Source organism: Pristiophorus japonicus, chromosome 7, assembly GCF_044704955.1.
Source record: "Pristiophorus japonicus isolate sPriJap1 chromosome 7, sPriJap1.hap1, whole genome shotgun sequence".
Taxonomy (NCBI): Eukaryota; Metazoa; Chordata; class Chondrichthyes; family Pristiophoridae; genus Pristiophorus; species Pristiophorus japonicus.
This window is the reverse complement of record NC_091983.1, coordinates 39,857,806-39,884,535: the sequence shown is the minus strand read 5'-3', so window position 1 is coordinate 39,884,535 and position 26,730 is coordinate 39,857,806. Positions and strand designations below refer to the sequence as shown.

At 42.7% G+C, this 26,730-nt stretch overlaps 2 protein-coding genes across 4 annotated transcripts in view; one reads left to right on the top strand and one right to left on the bottom strand.

Annotated features, from left to right (window-relative positions):
• The window catches only part of mcph1 (microcephalin 1), a 433,479-nt gene that overhangs the window by 125,592 nt on the left and 281,157 nt on the right, over nucleotides 1–26,730 (bottom strand). The gene's annotated exons all lie outside the window — the stretch shown is intronic.
• angpt2a (angiopoietin 2a) overlaps nucleotides 17,543–26,730 on the top strand; it is a 112,792-nt gene continuing 103,604 nt past the window's right edge. The window contains exon 1 of the mRNA XM_070884911.1: nucleotides 17,543–18,212. Coding sequence (XP_070741012.1) covers nucleotides 17,931–18,212 — 282 coding nt within the window. The 5' untranslated portion in view covers nucleotides 17,543–17,930. The remainder of the gene's footprint in view (nucleotides 18,213–26,730) is intronic.

Here is a 26,730-nt window from a genome sequence, read left to right as displayed (position 1 = left end):
CCTGCCCCCTCCTCTGCTGCGAACAATTTGCTTGTTCTGTTATATTTTGCAGAACTTGATGCCAACCCTGACAATGCAGAAGATTCAGGCGTGGACGAGCCTGAAGGGGAGAATATCTTCCAATCCCACCTTCCTGACGAGCATAGGGCTCAAGGGGAGGGGGCGGGGATGGATGAATCCCCACTGTTGGACTTATTCTGGGAAGGTGCAGGTGCCGCCCATTGAGGTGATATGAGTGTTGGTGGGACTTTCCATGGTTTCCCACTGTCTGAGGCTGGGGATTCCAGTGGGATGCCGTGAGGCACACCCAGGGCCCCACCGTCTGAGGCTGCGGGTCCCAGAGGGATGCAGCGAGCCACACCCAGGGAGAGGAGGGGAAGGAGAGCTCGACAGTGCTCTCCTAAGGTGCAGGATCAAACAGATGTGGTTCAGATGATGGCAATGAGTGGGGAGAGCATTAACTATACACGATCACTCCTGGACACCATCAATCGGGTGGGTGATGAGATATTGGGACTGTCGGGAGAACAACACTCTCACCAGAAATGGGAACATTGTCTGGGAACACGAGGGAGGAAACGTCTCAGTCAGCTGAAACAATGTCAGTGAGCATGAGGGAGGGAATGCCGCAGGTAGCTGAAACACTATCAGAGCACATGAGGGAGGGAATGTCGGAGAATGCAATAAGGGAACATGCCCAAACCCCATGCCCATTGATAGAATCAAGTGCCATTCCCACTCCAATCCCCAGACCAGCCTCTGAAGTGGCCTAAGCCAGGCCCTTCACATTATCGCCTGCCTCCTCCACCCCATCAAGAAGCGCACATTACCCGAGATGTATGAAAGAATAAGCTTGTTCAAGATGCCAATGGCCCTCTCTATTACGCTGCGCGTAGCAATGTGCAACATGTTATATTCCCGGTCAGCTTCCGTCCAGGTTACGCGTAAGGGCGTCATGAGCCAGGTGACGAGGCTGTACCCTTTGTCTCCTAGTAGCCAGCTCTGCCCTTCTGGATACTGCTGAAACATGGCAGATATAACACTTTCGCATGGGATGAACACATCATGAGTGCTCCCAGGGTATCTTGCATCAACTGACATGATGCGATGCATGTCGTCACACATGAGCTGCACATTAATGGAATGGAAGCCTTTTTTGTTCCCGTACATCTTGGAATCGTCCAAACGTGCTCGCAAGGCGATGTAGGTACAATCAATGCAGCCCTGTACCTTTGGGAAGCCAGCAATCCTGGAGAAGTCCACATCCCTTTCACGCATTGCCTGGGTGGTCATGGGGAACTTTATGTCGTCATTCCTCCAGGCATATAGTGCAGCAGTCACCTGCCGAATGCAGATATGTGTTGCATGTTTAGAAATGGTGCACAAATCCCCAGTTGTAGCCTGGAACGACCCAGATGCATAGAATGAAAGTGCAGCTGTAACCTTCACTGCAACTGACAAAGCAGTCCTCCTGACGCTTCTCAGTTGCAGGTCTGCTTTTACTAACTCAGATTTCAGTTACAACTGCTTTGCGGAAACGCAGCCTTTTCACACAGTCTGCATCACTCAGGTGCAGGTACGAATGTCTGTCTTGATATACCCGACGTGGGTAAGATCTCCTGCCCATCATCCTATGTGCTCTGAGGTTCCTCATGCGATGACGTCTAATCAATTGTCTCCTCCGCAGCACCATGATGCAGAAGGCTTGCACAAGGTATGGCATTGTCAGTATTGCCCTCATGATTAATTTGTATCTTTGCAAGAAGCTCAAAACGGCAGGCAGGACAAGGTACTTTGTTCTCTGTCCCCAAGGTTGATGCCCTAGTATGGACCACACCCAGGACCGAGCAGCCACAATGATCGGGAAACCTCCGGGCTTCATTTGATGTATAGTGTAGGCTTCTCATGTCTTCCGTTCGCCTTCCACAGCCCACCACCCCCCCAGGGCCTTCATTTGATGCATAGTGTAGGCAGGGTGACTTGGACAGGTTAGATGAGTGGGCAAATGCATGGCAGATGCAATATAATGTCGATAAATATGAGGTTATCCACTTTGGAGGCAGATTATTATCTGAATGGTGACAGATTAGGAAAAGGGGAGCTGCAATGAGACCTGGGTGTCATGTAACATCAGTCATTGAAAGTTGGCATGCAGGTACAGCAGGTGGTGAAGGCGGCAAATGGCATGTTGACCTTCATAGCGAGGGGATTTGCGTATCGGAGCAGGGAAGTCTTACTGCAGTTGTACAGGGCTTTGGTGAGGCCACACCTTGAATATTGTGTACAGTTTTGATCTCCTAGTCTGAGGAAGGACATTCTTGCTATTGAGGGAGTGCAGCGAAGGTTCACCAGACTGATTCCCGGGATGGCAGCACTGACATATGAAGATAGACTGGATCGACTAGGCTTATATTCACTGGGATTTAGAAGAATGAGAAGGGGTCTCAGAGAAACATGTAAAATTCTGACGGGATAGATGCAGGAAGAATGTTCCCGATGTTGGGGAAGTCCAGAACCAGGGGTCACAGTCCAAGGATAAGGGGTAAGCCATTCAGGACTGAGATGAGGAGAAACTTCTTCACTCAGAGAATTGTGAACCTGTGGAATTCTCTACCATAGAAAGTTCATTAGATATAAACAAAAGGGAGTTAGATGTGGCCCTTGCAGTTAAAGGGATCAAGGGGTATGGAGAGAAAGCAGGAATGAGGTACTGAAGTTGCATGATCAGCCACGATCATATTGAATGGCGGTGTTGGCTCAAAGGGCTGAATGGCCTACTCCTGCACCTATTTTCTATGTTTCTAATGCCTTCTGTTCATCTTCTAGAGCACCATCGCCCGCACCTCCCCACCCCCCAGGCTTCTTTTGAAGCCGAGTCCTAAGCTCGTGTGTCTGGGCGAGGGAGCAATTCTGCCAGGCGACGCTCCGACCCTCGAGCCCAGTTTGGAGATGTTCGGTGGTGGCCTGTCAGTTTAAAAAAAAATGAAAACTTAAAGAATTCCATTAAACTTCCATTTCCTGCGATTTAAGTTTAACAAAGTTAAGCTTGATTATGGATATTTGTGCGTTCTTGACTCCCTCCAAAACTTTGCATAAAAACAATGGCGTCTTTCTGCGCCAATTTTTTAATGTGCGCTGGTTTTTCTTAAGTGCCTAGAAGGTTTTTCGGGGAGTGGTCACATACGCTGTCCTAGGATAAATTTAAATTGGCCAAACTTCCACAATTATGAAAAACTGGCACAGACATCACGTTACGCCCCCATGACACAAATAAAAACGAACTTCAAAATAAATCATAACTAACTGAGCTACGCTGGCGCACAATCTTTGTGGAAACTTGGATTTTTTAAGTTAGGCCACAAAAAGCGGCGTGCGCCAAGAAACAGCGCAAATCACTGGGGAAAATTGAGCCCAATAAGTGGTTCTGGATCCTGCACATGGGTCAGACAAAGTCCTTATAAACAAATAACTGTTTGAACATGTCTTCTAAGACATAACTTGATCCACAATGAAAATTTGTTGTCATTTAAGGAAAAAAAGACAAAGCAAAGTGCCCTTGGCCCTTCATGGCATAGTCCTGAAGGACTTTGTCTCGGCTGAAGTTAGAATCCAGCAGGACAGCCAGGTACCGATATCAGTCATCAACTGAGCTAGATAGCTCGTGTATCTTCCAATCAATACCTCAAGATGCCTTAAGCCATATAAAGAAATAGTACACTATGCACCAACCACCATGTCCCATTGGTTAGCCTTTTTACAAGATGGTGAGTCGAGTGCACTTGACCCCAGCCGAGTCCAGCAATGTATCAGCTTTGAAAAGGAGTGTTGCAATTCTTTCACTAATGCCCAGAACCCTTTACCCATCCATATTATGCCATCCAACACATTATCAATGAAGACATAGGTTAAGCGATATTGCCTCAGTCATTTTACAAGAGTTGGGCTCAGTGAGTCTTCTAGCTACATAAGATGGATCTTGGAATTGGAGTACATGCCCTGGATAAAATCTAAAATTTGACCATTTCTTTATAGTTCCCATATTTTCATGAGGGTTGTATGGAGTAAAAGCATCACAAAATTGAAGAAAGCAATGTATGTGGGTTCTCCCCAAGTCCTAAAATGGTTTATGATATTTTATAAAGCCACAATCTGCCTTACACATTCCTCATGAGATAAAAATACAGCCCACTCCATTCTGTTTACTCTGTGGGCCTCCAAAATATGTGTGTCACGAGAAAAGAAAAACTATTTTAATTGCTATTGAATGAATTTCTGCCCCACCACAGCACCAATCTGGCCCTAATTAAAGTAACAAACATTCTCTGCGAGGGTGACCATGGTGCATTTTTCCTCTTCACCTTCCTGAACTTTTGCAGTTTTTGGCATGGGCAACCACAGATACCTCCTCCAACATGTCTCGTCTGTTTTCCAGCTTGTTGGGTCAGCCCCTCCGTGATTCCACTGTTACTTATCCAACTGTTACTAGAGCTTCTCCAACAAGGGCTTCTCTTCTCAACCCTCACTGTAATCTCCATTGATTCTAAGAATCAATTCTTGGCCCACCTGTCTTCCTCATCTATTGCTGTCTGTTTACAACATTATTGACCGACATAGGGTTAGCTTTCCCATGAAGGCTAATAACACCAGTTCTACATTTACATCACCTGTGTAGACCTATCCACTGACTCTTTTGTCAGACTGCTTATCCGACATCCAAAAATAAAGAAAGATTTGGATTTATATAGTGCCTTTCACAACCACTGGACATCTCAAAGTGCTTTACAGCCAATTAAGTACTTTTTGGAGTGTGGTTACTGTTGTAATGTGGGAAACACAGCAGCCAATTTGCACACAAGCAAGCTCCCACAAACAGCAATGTGATAATGACCAGATAATCTATTTTTGTTATGTTGATTGAGGGATAAATATTGGCCAGGATACCAGGGATAACTCCCTTCTCTTCTTCAAAATAGTGACATAGGATTTTTTTATGTACACTTGAGAGAGAGATGGGGCCTCGGTTTACCGTCTCATCTGAAAGACGGCACCTCTGAGTGCAGCACTCCCTCAGCACTGCACTGGAATGTCAGCCTAGATTTATGTGCTCAAGTCTCTGGAGTGGGACTTGAACCCACAACCCGCTGACTCAGAGGTGAGGGTGCTACCCACTGAGCAACAGCAGACACACCAAGAGGAGTGGAGAATCCAGGTTGAGGAGCGACAATTTTCTCCAGCTAAACAATGGGAAGACTGAAGTCATCATCTTGGGCCCCTGCTACAAACTGTCGACACAATCACTCCATCTCTTTTCCCAGCCACCATCTCAGGCTGAACCTTGATTTCCTATTCAACCTCCAGCTGTGCTTGCAATCCTATATCCTCTCCATCATAAATATTGCCTCCTTGCACCTCCATAACATCGCCCACCTCCACCCCTACTTCAGTCCATCTGCCGCTGAATTCCTTATCCATGTCTTTACCCCTCCAGACTCGTCTATTCCAAAGTGGCTGGCCTTCCACCCTGCACATTCTATAAACTTCAACGCAACCAAAACTCCGGTGCTCATATCCTATACCGCACCAAGATTCACTCACCCATTACCCCTGTCCACGTTGTATTGGCTCCCTGTCCCCAAATGTCTCAAATTTGAAATTCTCATACTTGTCTTTAAATCCCGTCATGGCCACCACACCCTAGGGCCGAAATCCAGCCTGTCGTTACCACCAGAAATGGACGCCAATTTTTTGTCGATTGGCCACCGCTCTCGAAATTCAACTCGGTGGTTTTTCCGGCAGACCTCACTTCCGCTCTGCTGCTGCCGAACCCAAAGCGTGCATTGCTGATCTCCCACCCCGGATTTACCTGGAAAAATCTTTGGCCTGCCGCTTGGTGCCCCCGACAGCTTTTTCTGTCGGTGCACTGTGCTTGCAGTGTCTGCAAAATGGCAGTGCGGCCACCATTAAAGGACTGCGTCCTCTTGGGTGCCAGATCACTGGCCTGGCCGAAACCCTTCTTGGTGGCCCAGTGGACCGAACTAAACTAATCGCAGAGCTTGCAGCGGGCCTCCCCTTTAAGTGAAGGGGAGAGATGTGGTGATGTGTCAGGCTGATGACATCATCAGCGCTTCTCTGATGACTGACTGTGGCGGACACTGTGCCTGCCCCCACTTTGATGGACACTCTGCTCCCACCTACACTTTTGCCCCCATTGTGACCGACTTCCGCTCCGCTCGAAAAAAAAGACAAAGAGCTGAATTTCACACAAAGGGGCCACCGCATCCATTGCAGCAATGAAAACAGCTAAAATACGGTAAGTGCGCCCCATTTCCGGCGGGGGTGAATTTCGCCCCCCCTATCTCTTCAACCTTCAACTACCCACTCCTCTGAACTCTCCGTTGCTCTGTCTCTGGCCTCTTCAGTATCCCTCCACCCAACATTGGCAGTCTTCACTCAGCTGGGCTCCATACTCTGCAATGCCCTCTCCAAACCCCTCTACTTCTCCACCTCCCTCGCCTCCTTTAAAACCCTCCTTACAATAAACCTTATTGACCAAGCTTTTTGTCAACTCTCCTAATCCGACCTTCTGTGGTTTGGCACTCATTTCTTTGAATATGCCTCAGTAAATCCTTTGGGGATGTTTTTCTACATTAAAGGGAATATATAAATTCAAGTTGTTGTTATTGATATCAATAGGTTTGCATGGCTTTCACCTCACTCCGATCTTCTCTCATGTGGATCGAAACCACGACTTTGTCCTGGAACACAGTGTGTGCTTGGCCTGAATAGAAGAGGCTGCTTCAAGTTACGTTGTAGTTTTTGGTACTGTTTTTGTAAGACCATTGCCATTCCCTTTTTTTGCTGGAGCAGCAGTCAAACCCTGATGGTTCACATTATGTATCATCTCCTGATTGTGCATTTTACATTACCCTCTTCAGTATATTTTCCATGTATGTCCTTGATATATTTTACTTCATTTAGACACTCCAGTACAATTTACTATAACTTTGCAGTACATCTCCCCCCTCAAGGTTTAAAGCACACAGACCATTGGGTTCCATTTCATTACGAGTCAGTTTGTGAGCTCTGTACATGTACAGAAGAAAATTGTGTTGCGCTCTGGGGTGACCTCAGATGCTGACGATGCCGCACAACTCAAAATTCTAGTTCGACATTCCAGTTCATTGCTGAGGGAGTGCTGTCGGAAGTGCCGTCTTTTGGATTGCCATTTGCAACTCGTCAGATAATAAAGCAGTCCGTGCCTGCATACACCAAGACCTGGATAACATTCAGGCTTGGGCTGATAAGTGGCAAGTAACATTCGCACCACACAAGTGCCAGGCAATAACCTTCTCCAACGAACCACCTCCCCATGAAATTTAATGACATTACCATTGTCAAATTCCCCACCATCAGCCATTGACCAGAAATTTAACTGGACCAGCCACATATCCTGCAGCGAGTGACTCATCTCCTGACTCCCCAAAGCCCTTCCACTACCTACAAGGCACAAGTCAGGATTGTGATGGATAGTCTCCACTTGCTTGGATAAGTGCAGTTCCAACAAGCTCGACACCATCCAGAACAAATCAGCCCGCTTGATCGGCACCCCATCCGCCACCTTAAACATTCACTCCCTCCATCAAAGGCACACCATGGCAGCAGGTGTACAAGAAGCACTGCAGAAACTCACCAAGGTTTCTTCAACAGCACTTCCCAAACCCGAGTCCTCTACCACTTAGGACAAGGGCAGAAGGTGCATTGGAACACTATTACCTGCAAGTCACACACAATCCCGGCTTGGAAATATAACGCTGGGTCAAAATTCTGAAACTCCCTTCCGAACAACACTGAGGGAGTACCTTCACCACACGGACTGCAGCGGTTCAAGAATGTAGCTCACCACCACCATCTCAAGGGCAATTAGGGATCGGCAATAAATGCTGGCCTTGCCAGCGAGGCCCTCATCCCAGGAACGAATGAAAAAATATATACACCGTATAAAGAAATTTGGATTTTCGTACCTGCTACTGAATGTGGGATCACAAGCTAACATAGGGCCTCCATGATGTTACACAAGTACAAAATCAGCACATTTGCAGAAATGACTAACTAGGTTGACTTCAGAAGAGGGAACAGTCAGCATGGAAAGCACTGATGTTTGTTGGAAAATCCTGACATTTGGTTTTAACTCTGCAATGCTGACGATTGGCATGTTTGCAACTACAAAGACATAAGGCAAGGATTTGACTTTTGCTTAATTCTATGCACTTACAACAGTTCTAAATTCCTACCACAAAACTTTCCAATGTAACCGCTGGCTTTCTTTTTCTTTCATTTGTTCTTGCCTCCACAATGGTGCTAGGCAGGGACGATGAAGGAGCAGCAATATATATCCAAGTCAAGAGAGCTGCTGGTAAATTGCTACAGTGCATCTTATAGATCATACATATTGCAGCCAGTGATGGAGAGGGTAGACATTGGGTCCAATGGCTAGGATGCTGATCAAGCGAATTACTCTGCCCTGGATGGTGTTGAGCTTCTTGAGTGTTGTTGCTTCTGTAAGTTATTGATGGCAACATAATATTCTTGTACAGCACCATTATAGTATGATGCTGTCATTGACACTAATTATTAAGAAGGTTTTAAAAAAATTGTGTGTAATTCATGTACAGCAAAATATGAACAATTACTTTTGTTCCTGCTGCTGGGTGCCATGATCACCGGTCAGTGCGGGCCCCAGATGATTAAGCATGCACACAAACTTGGGTGTGCATATGTGGATTACAGAATTGTTGGGCATTCTGAGGTTATCACATGTTTGTCAGACATCGTGAAAAATGCTGATTTTTGTCAGAAAGTTTAGATGACCATACAATGGGCTCAACTTTGCCTCAGAGTTGCTCTGTTTTTGTTGGAGCAATTTGATTTTTGTAGAGTATTTTAAAAATCAACATTTTGCACATTCAATTTGCGCCAGTGTAAGTGAGTTAGTTAGGATTTTTTTAGTTTAGGTTTTTTTCAAAAGGGGGCGTTACCAACCACCTCCTCCCGTTTTGGCCATTTAAGCCACTTTGGACAGCTAATAGTTGCTCCAAACTAACTTCGGCCAGCATATGTGGCCACTTGTGGCTGCACAGAAAACCCTTGCGGAGAGTTAAGAAATCAACGCAGGTAGGTACATCTGAGACCATTCGGCCAGAGATAGGGGCGGGAAGGGAAGCAGAGGGGACCTTGCAAAGCACTAAACAAAGCACAACAACATTCAAGAAGCATAAAAACATTCAAGAATAAAAAAAAAATAAAACTCAAGTCCTACCTTCCTATCAAAACTCGGCCCGGGAAGTCCGGTGCGGGAGGCCACTCGGCCGGGGATAGGTGTGGGATGACCGGGGAGAATACAGGGAACTGGCCACAGGATCATAGAAGGCACGGGCTCGCATAAGACACAGGCTGGTTGGCTGGGCTGCAGGAATCAACCTCACTCACGGACACCAGGCCAATGCGGCAGGCCACTCAGCCCAGGATAGGGGCGGGATAGTGTCCCACGCTGCAGCACGCACACAGAGGCTGGGGGCAGGAGCTACTGCGCATGCGCGCACACTCTAATGCGCATGTGCAAAGCTGCCAGCAGTGTTTCTGGTGCAGGGCCCTAGCTCCGCCCCCTAATCGACTGGCCACGCCGCCAAGCCCCGGGAGAGGTAACACAGCGGCCAGAATCGGGGGAGATTTTTGAGACACCGTTTTCAGCCCACAAAGTCGGCGCATCTCTGGTGAGTGCGCCGAAAAAACGGGTGGGCCAAATTTGAGCCCATCATTCTGGGGCACTTTACTCTTTCCAACAGTGAAGCAATTTTTCTAAACACAAAAATGGTGAAATACTCTTCTTAAAGTTTCTTGCTATCATGCTCTGCAATTATTCAGAAAGTTTCCAACAAATTAAATTATTTTTATGAGAGAGAAGAAGAAGAAATTTATCCTACAATCTCCTCTTTGCAGGACTCCAGCAAATGGCTGAGCTGTAATCATCTCAAACATGCATCAAACTCCCTCATTTGGATATTAATGGAACATCAGTTATATCAATGAGCAAACTCATGAGATTCATTTACAATAATCTCCTCCAATAAATCGTTGCCATAATCAAACATCAATTAAATCTATTAAATAAACCAGCCTTATTGTTGCCAACTCATTAATGACTTGGATAAGATTGAGATTTGAAAAACAAGAGAAATTTAGCGCTAGGCCAAACAAAGAGATGAATAGGTACTTCTGTCAAACAAAAACCCAACCAAACAAATATCTGCCAGACCACTTTTATTTTTTGGATCTCGTGGTAAAGGTTTAGATAAAGAATACTTTAAATTCATGTCAAAACAATGTGGAAACCCAAGCTAATAAATACATTTGAAACTACTCAAGGTGAATTAGACAAGCAACTTGCTTATACTTGTTACCATCAGATCCAATCCTACTGTTTGCATGCAGGATAGCGCAGATGAATACGTGGCTTGAGCAGTGGTGCAGCAGGGAGGGATTCAAATTCCTGGGGTATTGGGACCGGTTCTGGGGGAGGTGGGACCAGTACAAACCGGACGGTCTGCACCTGGGCAGGACCGGAAACAATGTCCTCGGGGGAGTGTTTGCTTGTGCTGTTGGGGAGGATTTAAACTAATATGGCAGGAGGATGGGAACCAATGCAGGGAGACAGAGGGAAACAAAAAGGAGGCAAAAGCAAAAGACAGAAAGGAGATGAGGAAAAGTGGAGGGCAGAGAAACCCAAGGCAAAGAACAAAAAGGGCCACTGTACAGCAAAATTCTAAAAGGACAAAGGGTGTTAAAAAAACAAGCCTGAAGGCTTTGTGTCTTAATGCAAGGAGTATCCGCAATAAGGTGGATGAATTAATTCTGCAAATAGATGTTAACAAATATGATGTGATTGGGATTACGGAGACGTGGCTCCAGGATGATCAGGGCTGGGAACTCAACATTCAGGGGTATTCAACATTCAGGAAGGATAGAATAAAAGGAAAAGGAGGTGGGGTAGCATTGCTGGTTAAAGAGGAGATTAATGCAATAGTTAGGAAAGACATTAGCTTGGATGATGTTGAATCTATATGGGTAGAGCTGCAGAACACCAAAGGGCAAAAAACGTTAGTAGGAGTTGTGTACAGACCTCCAAACAGTAATAGGGATGTTGGGGAGGGCATCAATCAGGAAATTAGGGGTGCATGCAATAAAGGTGTAGCAGTTATAATGGGTGACTTTAATATGCACATAGATTGGGCTAGCCAAACTGGAAGCAATACAGTGGAGGAGGATTTCCTGGAGTGCATAAGGGATGGTTTTCTTGACCAATATGTTGAGGAACCAACTAGGGGGGAGGCCATCTTAGACTGGGTGTTGTGTAATGAGAGAGGATTAATTAGCAATCTCATTGTGCGAGGCCCCTTGGGGAAGAGTGACCATAATATGGTGGAATTCTGCATTAGGATGGAGAATGAAACAGTAAATTCAGAGACCATGGTCCAGAACTTAAAGAAGGGTAACTTTGAAGGTATGAGGCGTGAATTGGCTAGGATAGATTGGCGAATGATACTTAGGGGGTTGACTGTGGATGGGCAATGGCAGACATTTAGAGACCGCATGGATGAATTACAACAATTGTACATTCCTCTCTGGCGTAAAAATAAAAAAGGGAAGGTGGCTCGACCGTGGCTATCAAGGGAAATCAGGGATAGTATGAGAGCCAAGGAAGTGGGATACAAATTGGCCAGAAATAGCAGCGAACCCAGGGACTGGGAGAAATTTAGAACTCAGCAGAGGAGGACAAAGGGTTTGATTAGGGCAGGGAAAATGGAGTACGAGAAGAAGCATGCAGGGAACATGAAGGCAGATTGCAAAAGTTTCTATAGGTATGTAAAGAGAAAAAGGTTAGTAAAGACAAACGTAGGTCCCCTGCAGTCAGAATCAGGGGAAGTCATAACGGGGAACAAAGAAATGGCAGACCAATTGAACAAGTACTTTGGTTCGGTATTCACTAAGGAGGATACAAACAACCTTCTGGATATAAAAGGGGTCAGAGGGTCTAGTAAGGAGGGGGAACTGAGGGAAATCTTTATTAGTCGGGAAATTGTGTTGGGGAAATTGATGGGATTGAAGGCCGATAAATCCCCAGGGCCTGATGGACTGCATCCCAGAGTACTTAAGGAGGTGGCCTTGGAAATAGCGGATGCATTGATAGTCATTTTCCAACATTCCATTGACTCTGGATCAGTTCCTATGGAGTGGAGGGTAGCCAATGTAACCCCACTTTTTTAAAAAGGAGGGAGAGAGAAAACACGGAATTATAGACCGGTCAGCCTGACCTCAGTAGTGGGTAAAATGATGGAATCAATTATTAAGGATGTCATAGCAGTGCATCTGGAAAATGGTGATATGATAGGTCCAAGTCAGCATGGATTTGTGAAAGGGAAATCATGCTTGACAAATCTTCTGGAATTTTTTGAGGATGTTTCCAGTAAAGTGGAAAAAGGAGAACCAGTTGATGTGGTATATTTGGACTTTCAGAAGGCTTTCGACAAGGTCCCACACAAGAGATTAATGTGCAAAGTTAAAGCACATGGAATTGGGGGTAGTGTGCTGACATGGATTGAGAACTGGTTGTCAGACAGGAAGCAAAGAGTAGGAGTAAACGGGTACTTTTCAGAATGGCAGGCAGTGACTAGTGGGGTGCCGCAAGGTTCTGTGCTGGGGCCCCAGCTGTTTACATTGTACATTAATGATTTAGACGAGGGGATTAAATGCAGTATCTCCAAATTTGCGGATGACACTAAGTTGGGTGGCAGTGTGAGCTGCGAGGAGGATGCTATTAGGCTGCAGAGTGACTTGGATAGGTTAGGTGAGTGGGCAAATGCATGGCAGATGAAGTATAATGTGGATAAATGTGAGGTTATCCACTTTGGTGGTAAAAACAGAGAGACAGACTATTATCTGAATGGTGACAGATTAGGAAAAGGGAAGGTGCAACGAGACCTGTGTGTCATGGTACATCAGTCATTGAAGGTTAGCATGCAGATACAGCAGGTGGTTAAGAAAGCAAATGGCATGTTGGCCTTCATAGCGAGGGGATTTGAATACAGGGGCAGGGAAGTGTTGCTACAGTTGTACAGGGCCTTGGTGAGGCCACACCTGGAGTACTGTGTACAGTTTTGGTCTCCTAACTTGAGGAAGGACATTCTTGCTATTGAGGGAGTGCAGCGAAGATTCACCAGACTGATTCCCGGGATGGCGGGACTGACCTATCAAGAAAGACTGGATCAACTGGGCTTGTATTCACTGGAGTTCAGAAGAATGAGAGGGGACCTCATGGAAACGTTTAAAATTCTTACGGGTTTAGACAGGTTAGATGCAGGAAGAATGTTCCCAATGTTGGGGAAGTCCAGAACCAGGGGTCACAGTCTGAGGATAAGGGGTAAGCCATTTAGGACCGAGATGAGGAGAAACTTCTTCACTCAGAGAGTGGTGAACCTGTGGAATTCTCTACCACAGAAAGTAGTTGAGGCCAATTCACTAAATATATTCAAAAGGGAGTTAGATGAAGTCCTTACTACTCGGGGGATCAAGGGTTATGGCGAGAAAGCAGGAAGGGGGTACTGAAGTTTCATGTTCAGCCATGAACTCATTGAATGGCGGTGCAGGCTAGAAGGGCTGAATGGCCTGCTCCTGCACCTATTTTCTATGTTTCTATGTTTCTAAGTATAATTTTAATCTTGTATTCTGGTGTATAAAGCAACTTCCTCACAGGTTTCCTTTGCATCTATTGTACTTTATCTGTAAACTATTGAATTTAAATTGATCAAATTAAGCTTATGCGGTGACACATACGAAAAGTACGTGGACATTGATTTGCAAATTTTTATTTGCTTATTCACATGCAGTATTCAAATTTCCCTATTTTTGTCAGTTTTCATTGACTAGCTAATGCAGCTGTCTCAATCCAATGACTGTATTAATGGTATTTTACAAAACAAATGTATACAGAGATATACTCCAGAACAGTTTTTTAAGCCTCTATTTTAGTTATTTGTTTCCCTTCATCAGGATCTTTTTGTATCAAACGTTTGCCTAAATGCACCTCACTCCCCAAAACCTTCCTCTACTGCTTTTCTAACCAGCCACCAGGAGGTGCTCACAAGCAGCCTCATTGATTTATTTGGCAATTTTACCTTCCTCCTTGTAGGAGATACCTTAATCTGCTGCTGCTTGACAGCGGCCGAGAACTCACTAGATAAGGATTTGATACTGTAAGCCTTTCTCCCATCACTAAACTGCACAAACCACATCAAACAATTGTGCTGGTATTTAATTTAGAACTTTAACATTTATCTTACTGAAGGGCAACTGAATGTAGAAGTACTGGCTATTACTCTGAAACTGTAAGTCTCTATTAACTCTGCGTTAAAGTATAGCAGGTGCTTGAAAAGAGCTGCGGATCTTAAATGCACTGCTGTTGGCCAAGATCAGGAGTGCTGCAATTACTTGTCCTGAGTCATGGGCATCCTTGATACAGGCTTGTTCACTGGCAAGCCCTACCTAGCATCACCTGCAGCTATGTGTTAGGCCTTCGTGATCAAGGTCTTCTGGGCTAACCTAACTGCCACCTTTGAGCCTTCAGTCTGCATGCACCACTAGTAACCCTCTGGTTTGTGGGGGCCTGGGGCGGACAACAACATGATGGTCCCAGAAAAATAAGGTGGGGACACTTTTTCCTGAGCTTCCTGCTCGGGGAAAGTGAGTATTCCAGAGGTACACGGGCAAGAAAATCATTCCCAATATATTCTGGAGAATTGTTGAGCTGGATGTCAGTGATAGGAGTGAAACAAATTTGGAAAAATTCCGAACTGAAGTACAGCATGGAGTAAATAGTTTTCCATTCCATGCTGTGACATTTTTGCATACAAGCTATCCTTGGGGTCCCAAGTGTATATGCTAATTCACTGTCAATTTGTACAGAAGTTTCATGTCGTAGGCACAAGTCCATAAGAATTGGGTTGAGATTATCCAAGTTCAAGTCACATCAGACATTTAGAGTGTTCAAAAAATGGGACTTCTCAGCGAGTTTCTGACTGGCTCAGATTGAAATCCAAAATGGAATCCTAGCAGTTAAAGCTAGTTTCTATAATTTCACTCATTGAAGGATAACTGAAGATGCTGAGTTACTTTTCACTTCAGTCTTTTGTCATTATTTATGCCCCCATTTAACTTGCAGTGAGATATAAAAGGCATGGCAAGGAATCTAGAATGAACAGGCACTTTTGTCCAGTAGCGTCTGTTGTGTGAACCTTGCCAAGACAGCTCACAAAGAAAATCTTTCCGACACACAAATTAACATGTGAGCCATGACTAAAAACATTATACTTAAAATGGAAGCAGATCTCAAAATAATAATATTCAGAAATAAAACAGAGGGCATAGACTAAGGAATTACAGTTTGAAAAGTTGTAAATCAAAATGTTTGCAGCATTAGTTCCCTTTTGAGAACGCTTTAAAGAATTTGGAAAATATTCAGAGATTTAAGAGCTCCCCGACCTCTTTCCGTTTTGCTCTGTAAATTGCTACAAAGTAAGAAAGAGTGACCAATAGGATAATTTTCCCTTTGCCTCCGGTGATGAAGTGCTTGGAGTCTGTTCTGAGATATCGTGCAATAAAATGGCTGAGATCAGAAACTCTGCATGAGAGAGACTGTCAAAGTATACCCAAAGTATCTCACCAACCACACTGCGCCCACTGTATCCCCTGCAGCTTAACATTTTAAGACTCTCATCCTTTGCATACATTCAGCCAAACTTTAAAATAATTATTTACATTTGACAGACAAAGCAATGTTTAACAATTGGCCCCCTTTTTGATTGTCGATGCCAATATCTTATGCTCAAACTCATTAGTTTCACTGCTTTTCTGCTTCCTTTGCAAATGCAATTTATAACTTAATTTGCCAAGGGCACAATCTATTGCCAAAGCAATATTATTGACAGTTTATAACCAAATGATGCCATTTAAATATGCTATCCAGGAATCATTTCCCACACCATGTATACTTTACATAAAAATGGTAATCTATCTCAGGCAAAGTCAAGCTGATGTTTCCTTTGTCCACACGCCCCCCACCCCCCCACAACCCCCCAATCCCAAGAAGGAAAAATGACATTTTACTTAGCTGCCATGGAGGCTGTCTGGCAATTGTATTTTAAAAACTTAACAGAGAAAATCAATTTTTCCCATTGGAGTGCAGGACGTATCAAACCTAAGAGTGCACAACTCATTGGCTTTTCATGCAAATTAATCACACTCAGTGTCACAGACACTCGTGAGGGCCATATCCCTAAAGAGGGAGAAATTGAACACTTAACTATAATAATTACACTTAAAAAGCAGCTATGCCAGAGGAAAAGACTGAACTGTGAAATACATCTGAACTTAAGGTAACGACAGAGTCCTTGTGAACAGACCTTCTGCTTCTCTTGTGGAGAAAATCAATTCCCATATAATAATTTGCAGCTTGGCAGATTGTCAAAAGGATTATATGAACTGGTTTCCAGAATTACTTCAGTCTTTTAAAGTAAATTAAAGTTTAGATGTAGCCTATGGATTAATTAGTCAAACTCAAAACTTTGTTATAAAGGTGTGCCTGCATGGTATAAAAGTATTTGGGCTAACAACTCAACAAATTAATTGATTGACATCCTTTCTAAGAAAAGCACACTTAAGAATACTGAAAACAGTTTTTAGTTCTCATAACTGAACAGAACAGAGGTTTCTCAATGGAAAGGATTTCATGAATCTCCTATATTTTCAGCTGATAGCACATCCCCTGACATTTAAAATTAGATACAATTTTCATGGTTGAAACATTACTAAAAGTTCAGGTATCTGTTGTAACATGTTTTTTTAATGTAAATGTGCTGACTTATAATGGTTACACTGCTGTTTACTGTCTGACATGTATACGGTGTCATGTAACAGGTAGAAAGATATAAGGTTTTCAATTTCTGACAGCACTTTACCAAGTTACCCACAAAGCATAATATAACCAAGACAAAAGACCTCTAATTTAGCACTTATCAGCATTTTAGCCCATGAATCTTTTTTTCCCCAAGTGCAAAACACAACTTATTAGTATTTCATTTTTATTAAGTAATTTGATGAAAGTATTAGTTCTTTCATAGAAAGTCCAATGCAAAGCATTTTCATCTACATGCACTTATAGTGCATTCTTTAATTTCTAGCTGTACAATGTAATCTAGCACGTAGTCCAACGGAGGCCAGAATGATTTCTTCTGTCTATTCATAGGTCCCCACTTAAAGGGTTGAAAGGGAATTACCAGTGGCTCTGTTATTGGTCAATCATCTCTCTTTGGATTTTTGGTAAATGCAGTGTTGGTTGGATAGAAACATACTCCTGTATCTATGTTGTCTGGAGAGTGACTTCCCTGGTGGAAGATAACTGACAGCCCTGGGGGGAGTGTACATACAACACTTCTGCAATTCCTGTCAAGTTATCATAAAAAGCTGCATTGATTGAGTCAGATACAGCAGCTTGCAGAAACGTGTAGCAAGGCTTCAGATAAAAGGGCACTTTCAAGCTGGGAAACCAAGCCAGTGGGGAATTGTGTTTGCTTTACAGCATTGTCTCTGCCTGCGCAACACAGACTGAAAGACTACAGGAAGTAATACAGAACCTTATTACTCCAGTTTTGACAGAACATCAAGCAGCAACAGTTCACAGTGCTTTGTACTTGGCAATTTTACCACAGAATTCCAGAGGATAAAAGCAACACAACTGAAAAATTCTTTTGACAGATCTTCAAAAATTCTTGGATTGCACTTAATATACAAAGAACTTACTGCACTTTGAACGGACACAGAAAATGTTGATTCCATCTCTGTTTTTCTTCAGCTGCAGTCTTTCCCTGGGAACAGGGTTTCGCAAGGGTATGGATAACACTGGAAAACGGCATTATCAAATTCAGCATGGACCTTGCAGTTATACCTTTTTGCTTCCAGAGGTGGACAACTGCCGCTCGGTGGCAAATCACTATGTGCCTAACACGGTGCAAAGGGACTCCCCAGAAATAGATAATGATGGCTCTTTGCAAAGGCTTCAGCAACTCGAAAATATAATGGAAAACAATACACAGTGGCTGCAGAAGGTAGGCTAATCAGTTTCCTCTTAGAAAAGCAGACATTCTTTAAGCAGCGAGGTAGTTATTGAAAATCAAAAGAAAAGGAAATGTGTTAAGTACACGAACCGTGGCAAACTTCAGCATAAAAGTGTTGGTCTGATGTACAGACTGCTGATGGACTTTGCTAATTTGTCTTGCCATTCTATAAAAACATTGCCTTGTGAGTCACTACAGCACTATTCCTGTGCTTGTGAGCAGGCAAAAGCATCCACAGTATTTTGCTTTGGCTAAAGCATATTAATTGTTTGGTGAATGTATTTCTTTGGGGTAGCTCTTAGTATTTCACATATGATTACAAAAATAGTCCCAAATAGCATATTGGCAACTCAAACAAAATTGTTTAATTATTAAATAATCGAAAACAGTTTAAAAAAAAAGTTGTCTCAAGATGAGTTTTTTCTTAACAAATCTCTTACTGATCGAAATTATCTGTACTTTCAAGAAACTCCAGTCGAGAGGTACCATGATATTCCCCCATCTTATTCCTGAGATCAAATCCCACTGTAAATGACAACTGAAAACTAAGTGAAAACTGCTTGGCACAAGTGGCCAAGTTCGTAAGTCTGTAAATCCACGTGTGATATGGCACTAAGCGAACACAACTTTAGCTCCCTTCTTTTGAATGTTCTGTGCCATGTGCAAACAATTACTAATCAAACCATAGAAACAGATTTGGTTGTTTTAAAGCACCAAAACAATTTATTCATACTACAGAGTTGCATTTTTCCTTCAGTACCTTCAAAAGTGCCCTTGAGCAAACATGTGCAACATTTTTCAGCATTTTCTGGCTTGTTTCTGCCAGCGCACTCTAATGTAAAATGTTGCAATAGTAACAAACTCTACTCCAGTAATAGAATTTTTTGGAGTGCCACATTTTTCCTTACACCTCATGCTTAAAGCGGCCAAGAAATAGGTAAGTTGCACCAGGTTTCCATCAACATGGTTGGAAATCGGTTGCTAGGTGTTGTGCCGAAGTGGCTGAGGGTAACTGTACCTATGATTTTTCCCTTCTGGCCTCCACTCTGCACTTCCCTACAGCAGCACCGTGAATATTGGGAGCAGTGCACGAAGGATCATTGATGTATCCAGCAGTACTAACTTCTAACCCTCTGTTTTATTAAGGCTAAAAACAGCTAGATAATTCCCAGTGAAAGCTCATTACATTCCAGGGCAAAATATGTTTGGATATAAAACTTTTCATTAACCAATTTATTATCATGGTGCAAAGAAATTGCTCAGGAGCAGGTCAGATTAACATTAAACAGCAGTGAATTTTAACATTGGTTATATGAAATGTGCTGGTAATTTTAGTTAAATGGACTAGATTCTACAATAAGTATATTGGTTATAAAAGACACGAAAAAAGGTATCGAAATGTGTTAAAAATACCAAGTAAAGCCATGAACGGACAAACAATTAAGTAAAATATTTAAGTAATTTATATAGTAGCACTTAAAACAGGGAAAAAAATTGTTTGTTTTTGGTTTTGGCACAAATAAATGATGTATTTTATTCAGTCGAGATGACGAAGTCCTGCGGACATTATTGTACATGTTGCCATTTTACATTCCTATGTAGTTCCTTTTTCATTTTATATGCATAAAGTAACAGCTTTTATTCTTCTCTCACTATATTTGTATAGCAACAGTCCATTTGTTCACCCCAATAATATACTAACATGGCTCCTTCAAATGGAAGGTCATGGCTTCATCCTTCTTAATCATACAGAAGGAAGCCATTCGGCCCATCGTACCTGTGCTGTCTCTTTGAAAGAGCTATCCAATTAGCCCCACTCCCTCACTTTTTCCCCAAGAGGCCTGAAAATGTTTCCTTTTCAAAGTGTATGTCCAATTCCCTTTCGAAAGTTACTATTGAATCTGTTTCCACCATCCTTCAGACAATGTATTCCCGATCATAACAACTTGTTGCAGAAAAATAATCTCCCACATGGAGATTTCCTCTGGTAACACACTGGTTCAAACATTTGTATAAAATTCCTTTGTGCACTAAACAAACAGGCTAATAACTGTCAAAACAGTGCTGACAGGAATTTTACTCAAATACATTACCCAGAGGAAATTAACCCCCCTTGGTGAGTTCCTACCTCAGTTGAGTTCATGGGGAGGGTGATTTGAGGAGAGGATGTGGGGAGCAGAGTTCCCCAGCAGTGAGGGAAAACGAACCATCAACCCTTCTAGTGCAGCTAGTTACATTGTACCATGGCAAAGATCTCAAAGCAAATGTTGCATAAGTAAATTAACAAAAGTTACATGTTAGTTTTAAAAATAACTATTGGTTCTGGTGATGTTACTGTATAACTTTCACAGCATTGTTAGTCCTTGGTTGTGCTGTCATTGCTATTAAATACAAAAATATTTATTGGTGATATCACCAGTGTTTGGTGCAAGGTAGGAATTAAAAGTTTAAGCAGCACAGTGCCACCGCATTTTAGTGTACCAATGAGGCTTGCCAAAGAGAAATAGCAGCTATTCGATAACAGCATTTGCAGAGACCTGGGACCAAACTGCTTGTCCACCTTCTCAGCTGGAGTTAGAGAGTAGAAAACAGTTAGTGTGTGAGACAAAGGAAGTTTTTTTTGAAATAGGAAAGGTTTAAAACGTTTTTTCATGCCACAGTTTCACAGCTGCAAAACAAAAGTTGGCAGAAATATTTTTAGCAAGCAAGAAAGTTCTCAAGAAAACAAGAACAGGATTTTGTTCAACTGTTTCCTGCAGTAAACTGCAATATACTGGCATGGACATAAGTGTGGCAATTAGCCAAGTTAAATGAACGATATTAAAAAGTACGTGTCTGAAAATAGAAGATTATTTCTAACCAATACCTCGTGTTCTCTCTTCTGAAGGCATCAATTCTTTTTCGAGGATAATTGGACAACAAACAGTGTAATTATGATCGACATCATGAGGGCATTGTTTTGGAGATTTTTTTTAATATTGAGGATTGTTGGAAGAAAGAATGCTTTGCCACTAAAGAGGGGTAAAGGCTGATAACATGGCATCTTTACAAGAAAGGTTAGATAAAAATTTGAAGCAGAAAAGTTAAGGGTTGTGGGAAGAAAACAGGGCTGTGGGATTAGGTTTGCATTGCTTGAGACACAGTCACCGAGCTGGCACAGACACGATTGGCTGATTAGTCTCCTTCTGTGCTGTAAACTTTTATGGACCTAAGTAAGAGTCTCCAAATTACACTGGTAACTACTGCTCTGAAGTTTGAATGCACCTCAGTCCTCCAAAGCAATACTCAACTCCATTGCTCTAACTCTGCTAGCAAGATAAGTTGGTGCTGGATTGGCTGATCTGAAAAATCAAAGCTTCTCCACTCACTCATTTGTGACTCAGATGGCAGACCCTCCACAGAACCAAGAAAGCTGGCCAACAATGCTCTCCCCATTACAGAAATGGTTATTAAAGTTAGTAAGCGTTCACCTCAGCTATGCCAACATCACTGCGATTAGTACGGTGGAACTTTAAAATCAACTGAGAACGTACGTCTTTAAATGGTATGCTGTGCTAGTGAGCAAACTGATTGCTGAATCTAATCAGCTGGTGTTACATTTAATGTGCGATCTGCGAACCAGCATGGGATCCCATTTAAACAGACAGACTCTACTCCTTTCAAATCTGTCAACTCCACAATCCTGACATCAGTAGAAGTTGCATGTTGGATTACTGGAGTTGAGCGCCCGTTGCCCTTACGGCTCACCTCTGTAACATGGGGGGCTGTGGTCGTTGCTGCAGCATTTTTGTCTGGTTCTATCTGTTCAAGCAGATGGCAGATTGTTAGCTTAAATAATTCCACAATTTCAGCCACAGTATGGTGATTGGGAGAGCTTTAAATTGACATGTGAAGTGTTAACAGGAGCAGAACAAAAGAGGTGAAGACAACAAAAAAAGCACCGGCAGCCCAGATTCCCACTGGTCTCCTATTATTCGTGAAAATTTGCATATATACTTGAGAATAAAGATAATTGAGGTCCTAATGTAGATGTATATATCAACATCAGAATATGAAATGTATATCATGAGAGATTTTTTTAATGATTATTACCAAAATATAAACAAAGATACCAGCTACATTTAAGGTACATACTTAAATTGTAGATTCAAAAAATATATATTTTTTATTTTAGACATGTAATAATATTATTCTTAAAAAGCACAGTAATGTTGGCTGCTACTGTTAGCGATTAAGAAAATAAATTCTTTCAAATGGTTATCTCCAAGGAGATCTGTCGCCCATGTCTGACATGTAAGGAGACTGGAATTTAAATATCACTTCCCTTGTTCTATCTGTTCAAGCAGATGGCAGATTGTTAGCTTAAATAATTACAGCAAATATTGATAGATTGCTGGATTTCACAAGGGTTAACAACACCTGATGTCACTGGACAAGAATTAAAACATTTCCACAATATGCTCCAGAGAGTGCCTAACCCAAATATTTATACAACAACACATAGCTGTAGTGATAATCTCTTCATCTCGACAGGCAGTCCCATACTGCTGAGTCAGATCTTTCCCTATTTAACACTTCAGCTTACGTTTTACATCTACAGCACCTAGCTTGCAGAAAATTTGGGTTAAAGGCTACATTATTATTTTGCTCTACAGTGTAATTCAAAGTAAGGAAAACAAGATAAGGAATTAAATTTGGTATTTATCAAATATCTTTTAATTTGGACATATAGATACAATTATTTGGCAATGTTTCTATCATCATTGTGCTTAATGTAAAACATTGTGGTCTTAGGACAAAATATAAATCACATTACCTACATGGAACATGTATTGCCAGTAGATCGTTCTGAGCAGTGGCTGTCGGCGCAGAACAGTTACTTAATCAATAAGGTTTCAAACTTGATTTAAAACTACTGCAGCTAGTCTATTTGACATACACAAAAATTGCAGTGCTTGTTTTGTCATTTTCCTGCTCCCTTTGAGTAGTTACTGAAAGCTTTTGCCAGCAGTCATTTCTACTATTGAGTACCACAAACACCGACCAAGTTGCTCAAGTAATTTTCCCATCTTTTGCTCTTCTTCACTCAGGTTAGCATATACATTTACAATAACATTTACAACATAACGCAACATTAGAAAGCTACAGAATTCGGAAAAAAGACTAAAGTTACCCCTAACGTTGGTTGCTGGAAATTAGAAATGCACACAAAAGATTCCCCCTGCATAGGCCTTTTAAGGTGAGGTGCCAGCTACTATGGACAAATTCTGTATGCGAGAGAGAGTGATGCCGAATGGGAGTTGCAGCTTGACTATGCTTCTCTGGAACTACAATGCGCAGAATGCACCATGACAACACATCACATGATAACCAAACAGAAAATCTATACTTGCTGGAGAGGGAGATGGATGAGGAGAGAGGAAGATGGAAGAGAGAAGAGGATGGAAGAGAGAGGAAGAAAGAAGAGAGAGATGGCAGGAGGGAGAGAAAGACCAACTCATCATCGTGTTCCTGTCAACTACAATAGTCGGGTCTACTGCGACAACCAGGCAAAAATTTCATAAATTAAGTTTTATTTTTTGAAGTTTTTATCCAAACAGTAGATAAAAACATCAAAATGAAAAGTAGGGGATACAAACATCAAAGTGAAAAGATTTCACCTTTTTAACCATGAAAAATGAAAAATTTTGAGCCATCATTGCCAATGAGTTTTTAATCATGTTTCTGGGGTGGGGTGCGATGTTTGCATTGTGGCAGGAAGAGCAACAAAAATAAATATCTTAAAATGTTATTTTAGCCCAAAGTTACTTGTTTCCTAAACTAAGTTGGTTTTGTGAAATGTTAGGTAAATAGTATTACCTATGTAAATATTCTGGGCTGGATTTTCTTGTCCTTTGTGCTCCGGCGTTTTGCCCCGGAGCGGCCTGAAAGGCAGCGTTCAAGACTCTTGCGCCCCTTCGTGATCCTTCGGTCCGTTTTTGCGGAGGCGCTCAGCAGCACCGCCGGAAAGAGCTACTCCGGGTGTGCGACGCCTCTCGTTGCGACACGGTCTGAGTTTGGACTTTTCTCTGACCTGTCCGCCTGGAAGTACACCAGCAATGACTGCCTGGGAAATCAGTGCGGTCCAGCTATGCCGGCGGCGGTGAGGAAGGTGAAGTACTCCGAAGGTAAGTGCGAGCGCTTGTTCTTTCAATTTTTTTAGCAATTGGTGTTGTGGTGGCATGGGCAATGTTTTGGGAACGTTGTGTGTTTTTTTTTTTAAGGATTACCCCGCCCTCTCTCCTCCCCCCCACCCCGCCCGCCCCCCCAAAGGCCTCTCTTGGAGCGCACACTTTAGTTCACGAGTTTCCCATTTTTGCACCTCGAAAAGTGGACAGCGCCTCCCTTCGCTTTGCGCCCCCCTGACGAAAATTCCTTTCCAAAGTGCAGACTATTCCCGACCGGTAACTTTCCCTCTCCGCCTCTGTTTTCGCCTCGAAGACAGAAAAGTCTAAAATCCAGCCCTGTCTTTGAGACCTGCATCTTTCAGTATTAGCAAGGGGTGTAATGGTTCTACCCTGTGTCTGCTAGTTGATATATTGCTTCATTAAATTTGCTGTATTACAATAATAGGCTTCAATAGGAGCACAGTAAACATTAGGAATCACACACTAGGTCCTGGACTACTCATGAGCAACAACACAGCAGATTTATTGGTACTGTCCAGTGATTGAATCCTAGTTATTACATGCATAACATTCCAGCCAGCACAATCTCTTCATAATAACTGGACGTGATTTTCAATAATCCACACCAATTACAGTATAACGATGCTACATTTCGGGTGCAATGGGCATGTGGATTAGGTGTTGTTTGACCAATCTAGTTTGATTTTTTGAGGAGGTCATAACATGGTGGACAGGGGAGTTTATGGATGTTGTTTATCTGGACTTCCAGAAGACATTTAATAAGAATCTGCACAAGTGATTATTAGCATAAATGAATGTGCAAGGAATTGTGACATGGATTGATAATTGGTTGAGAGGTAGGAGACAAAGCAGGGGTAAAGGGAACCTTTTCTGATTGGCAGAATGTGACAAGTAGTGTTCCCCAGGGATCTGTACTGGAGTCTCAGCTTTTCAACATATGACTTGGATGGAGGAATAGAACGTAAAAATTCAATTTGCAAATGACACTAAGTTAGGAGACACATTAAGTTTTGTGAGATGAGAGGAGGAAGTTAAAAAGGGACACAGACAGACTAAACGAGTGGGCACAACTATGGCAGATAGACTTCAATGTGGGGAAGTGTGAAATCATCCACTTTTGATCCAAGAAAGACAAATCAAAGTATATTCTTAATGGTGAGAGACTAGAAGATGTAGAGGACCAAAGGGATTTGGGTTTCCATGTGCACAGATTACTAAAAGCTAGTTCAAAAGTACAAAAAGTAATCAATAAGGCTAATAGAATGTTGGCCTTTTTCTCAAGAAGGTTCCTTCGGGCTGTGATCAGTTGCCATAAGGAAACCGGCCTTTCAGGAAAGTAGTCCACATTGAGCATCTTCACCTCGCATCTGGGCACAGTGGCAGAGTGCCACCTAGAGGGCACCAATCTATTTTTTGCTAATGCCTCTGATCCCAGGAATTCAGATAGGGCAAGTAGAAATGCTGGCCAGTGGGAGGAGGTCTCACTCCATTACTATTATGGCAGCAGAATGAGACTCACATTTTCAGGGCCATTGAATTTAGTGCACAGATGAGGTCATTATACCTCATCTCTGCATACATGGTTTTTTTGTCCACCTTGAATCAGAATCCATGCTAAAGCAAGATGCTCAGCGTTTCGCTCTCTTGCACCATTGTAAACCTGATAAACAATAAGCCAGGATGCCAGCTTCCTGATGCCAGCACTGATAACCATGAACATATTCCTAAATGGGTGTAAGAGCTTGATTCTGACATGAACATTCTTTGTATAAGGACAAAACAAACAGGTGCATGCAGTGTAGAAGAAAACTGGATTCTTGAGGATGAGAGTATGAACAATGTGATATGATACTGAGTCATGCAAATCAGGTTCAGCTCTCAGCCTGTGCTGAAAAAACTATTCTGAGCTAGGGCGGGGATGCCGCTAATGACTTCTGTGTTCCAGATGAGGAAGATGAAAAATCCCCCCTAGGGTCCCTAATTGCTGCAGAGTGACCCCCTGGTGGAAGTGCTCGTGTAGATGTCAGGTTAGTACAGGATCAGGGTCGGTTATGATGACTCTCTCAATCCCACAGCCTTCCAACACTCATACATGAAGAATTGCCGCTGTGGGAGCCACAGAAGAATAAATGCTGCTGTGGAACTGTACCCTAGCAAAAGTCAGTTTGTGACGTTGAGGAAGGGGAAAAAGTCTGCTCACAAACCGAAGCAGAATAAACGAACAAATGAAGCCAATTTCTGAACTCATGGGAAACTCAAATTTTAAAAATGTCAGTGACTACTGTGTCTTTTAATATGCAGCAGGATGAAGCCTGTGCCTG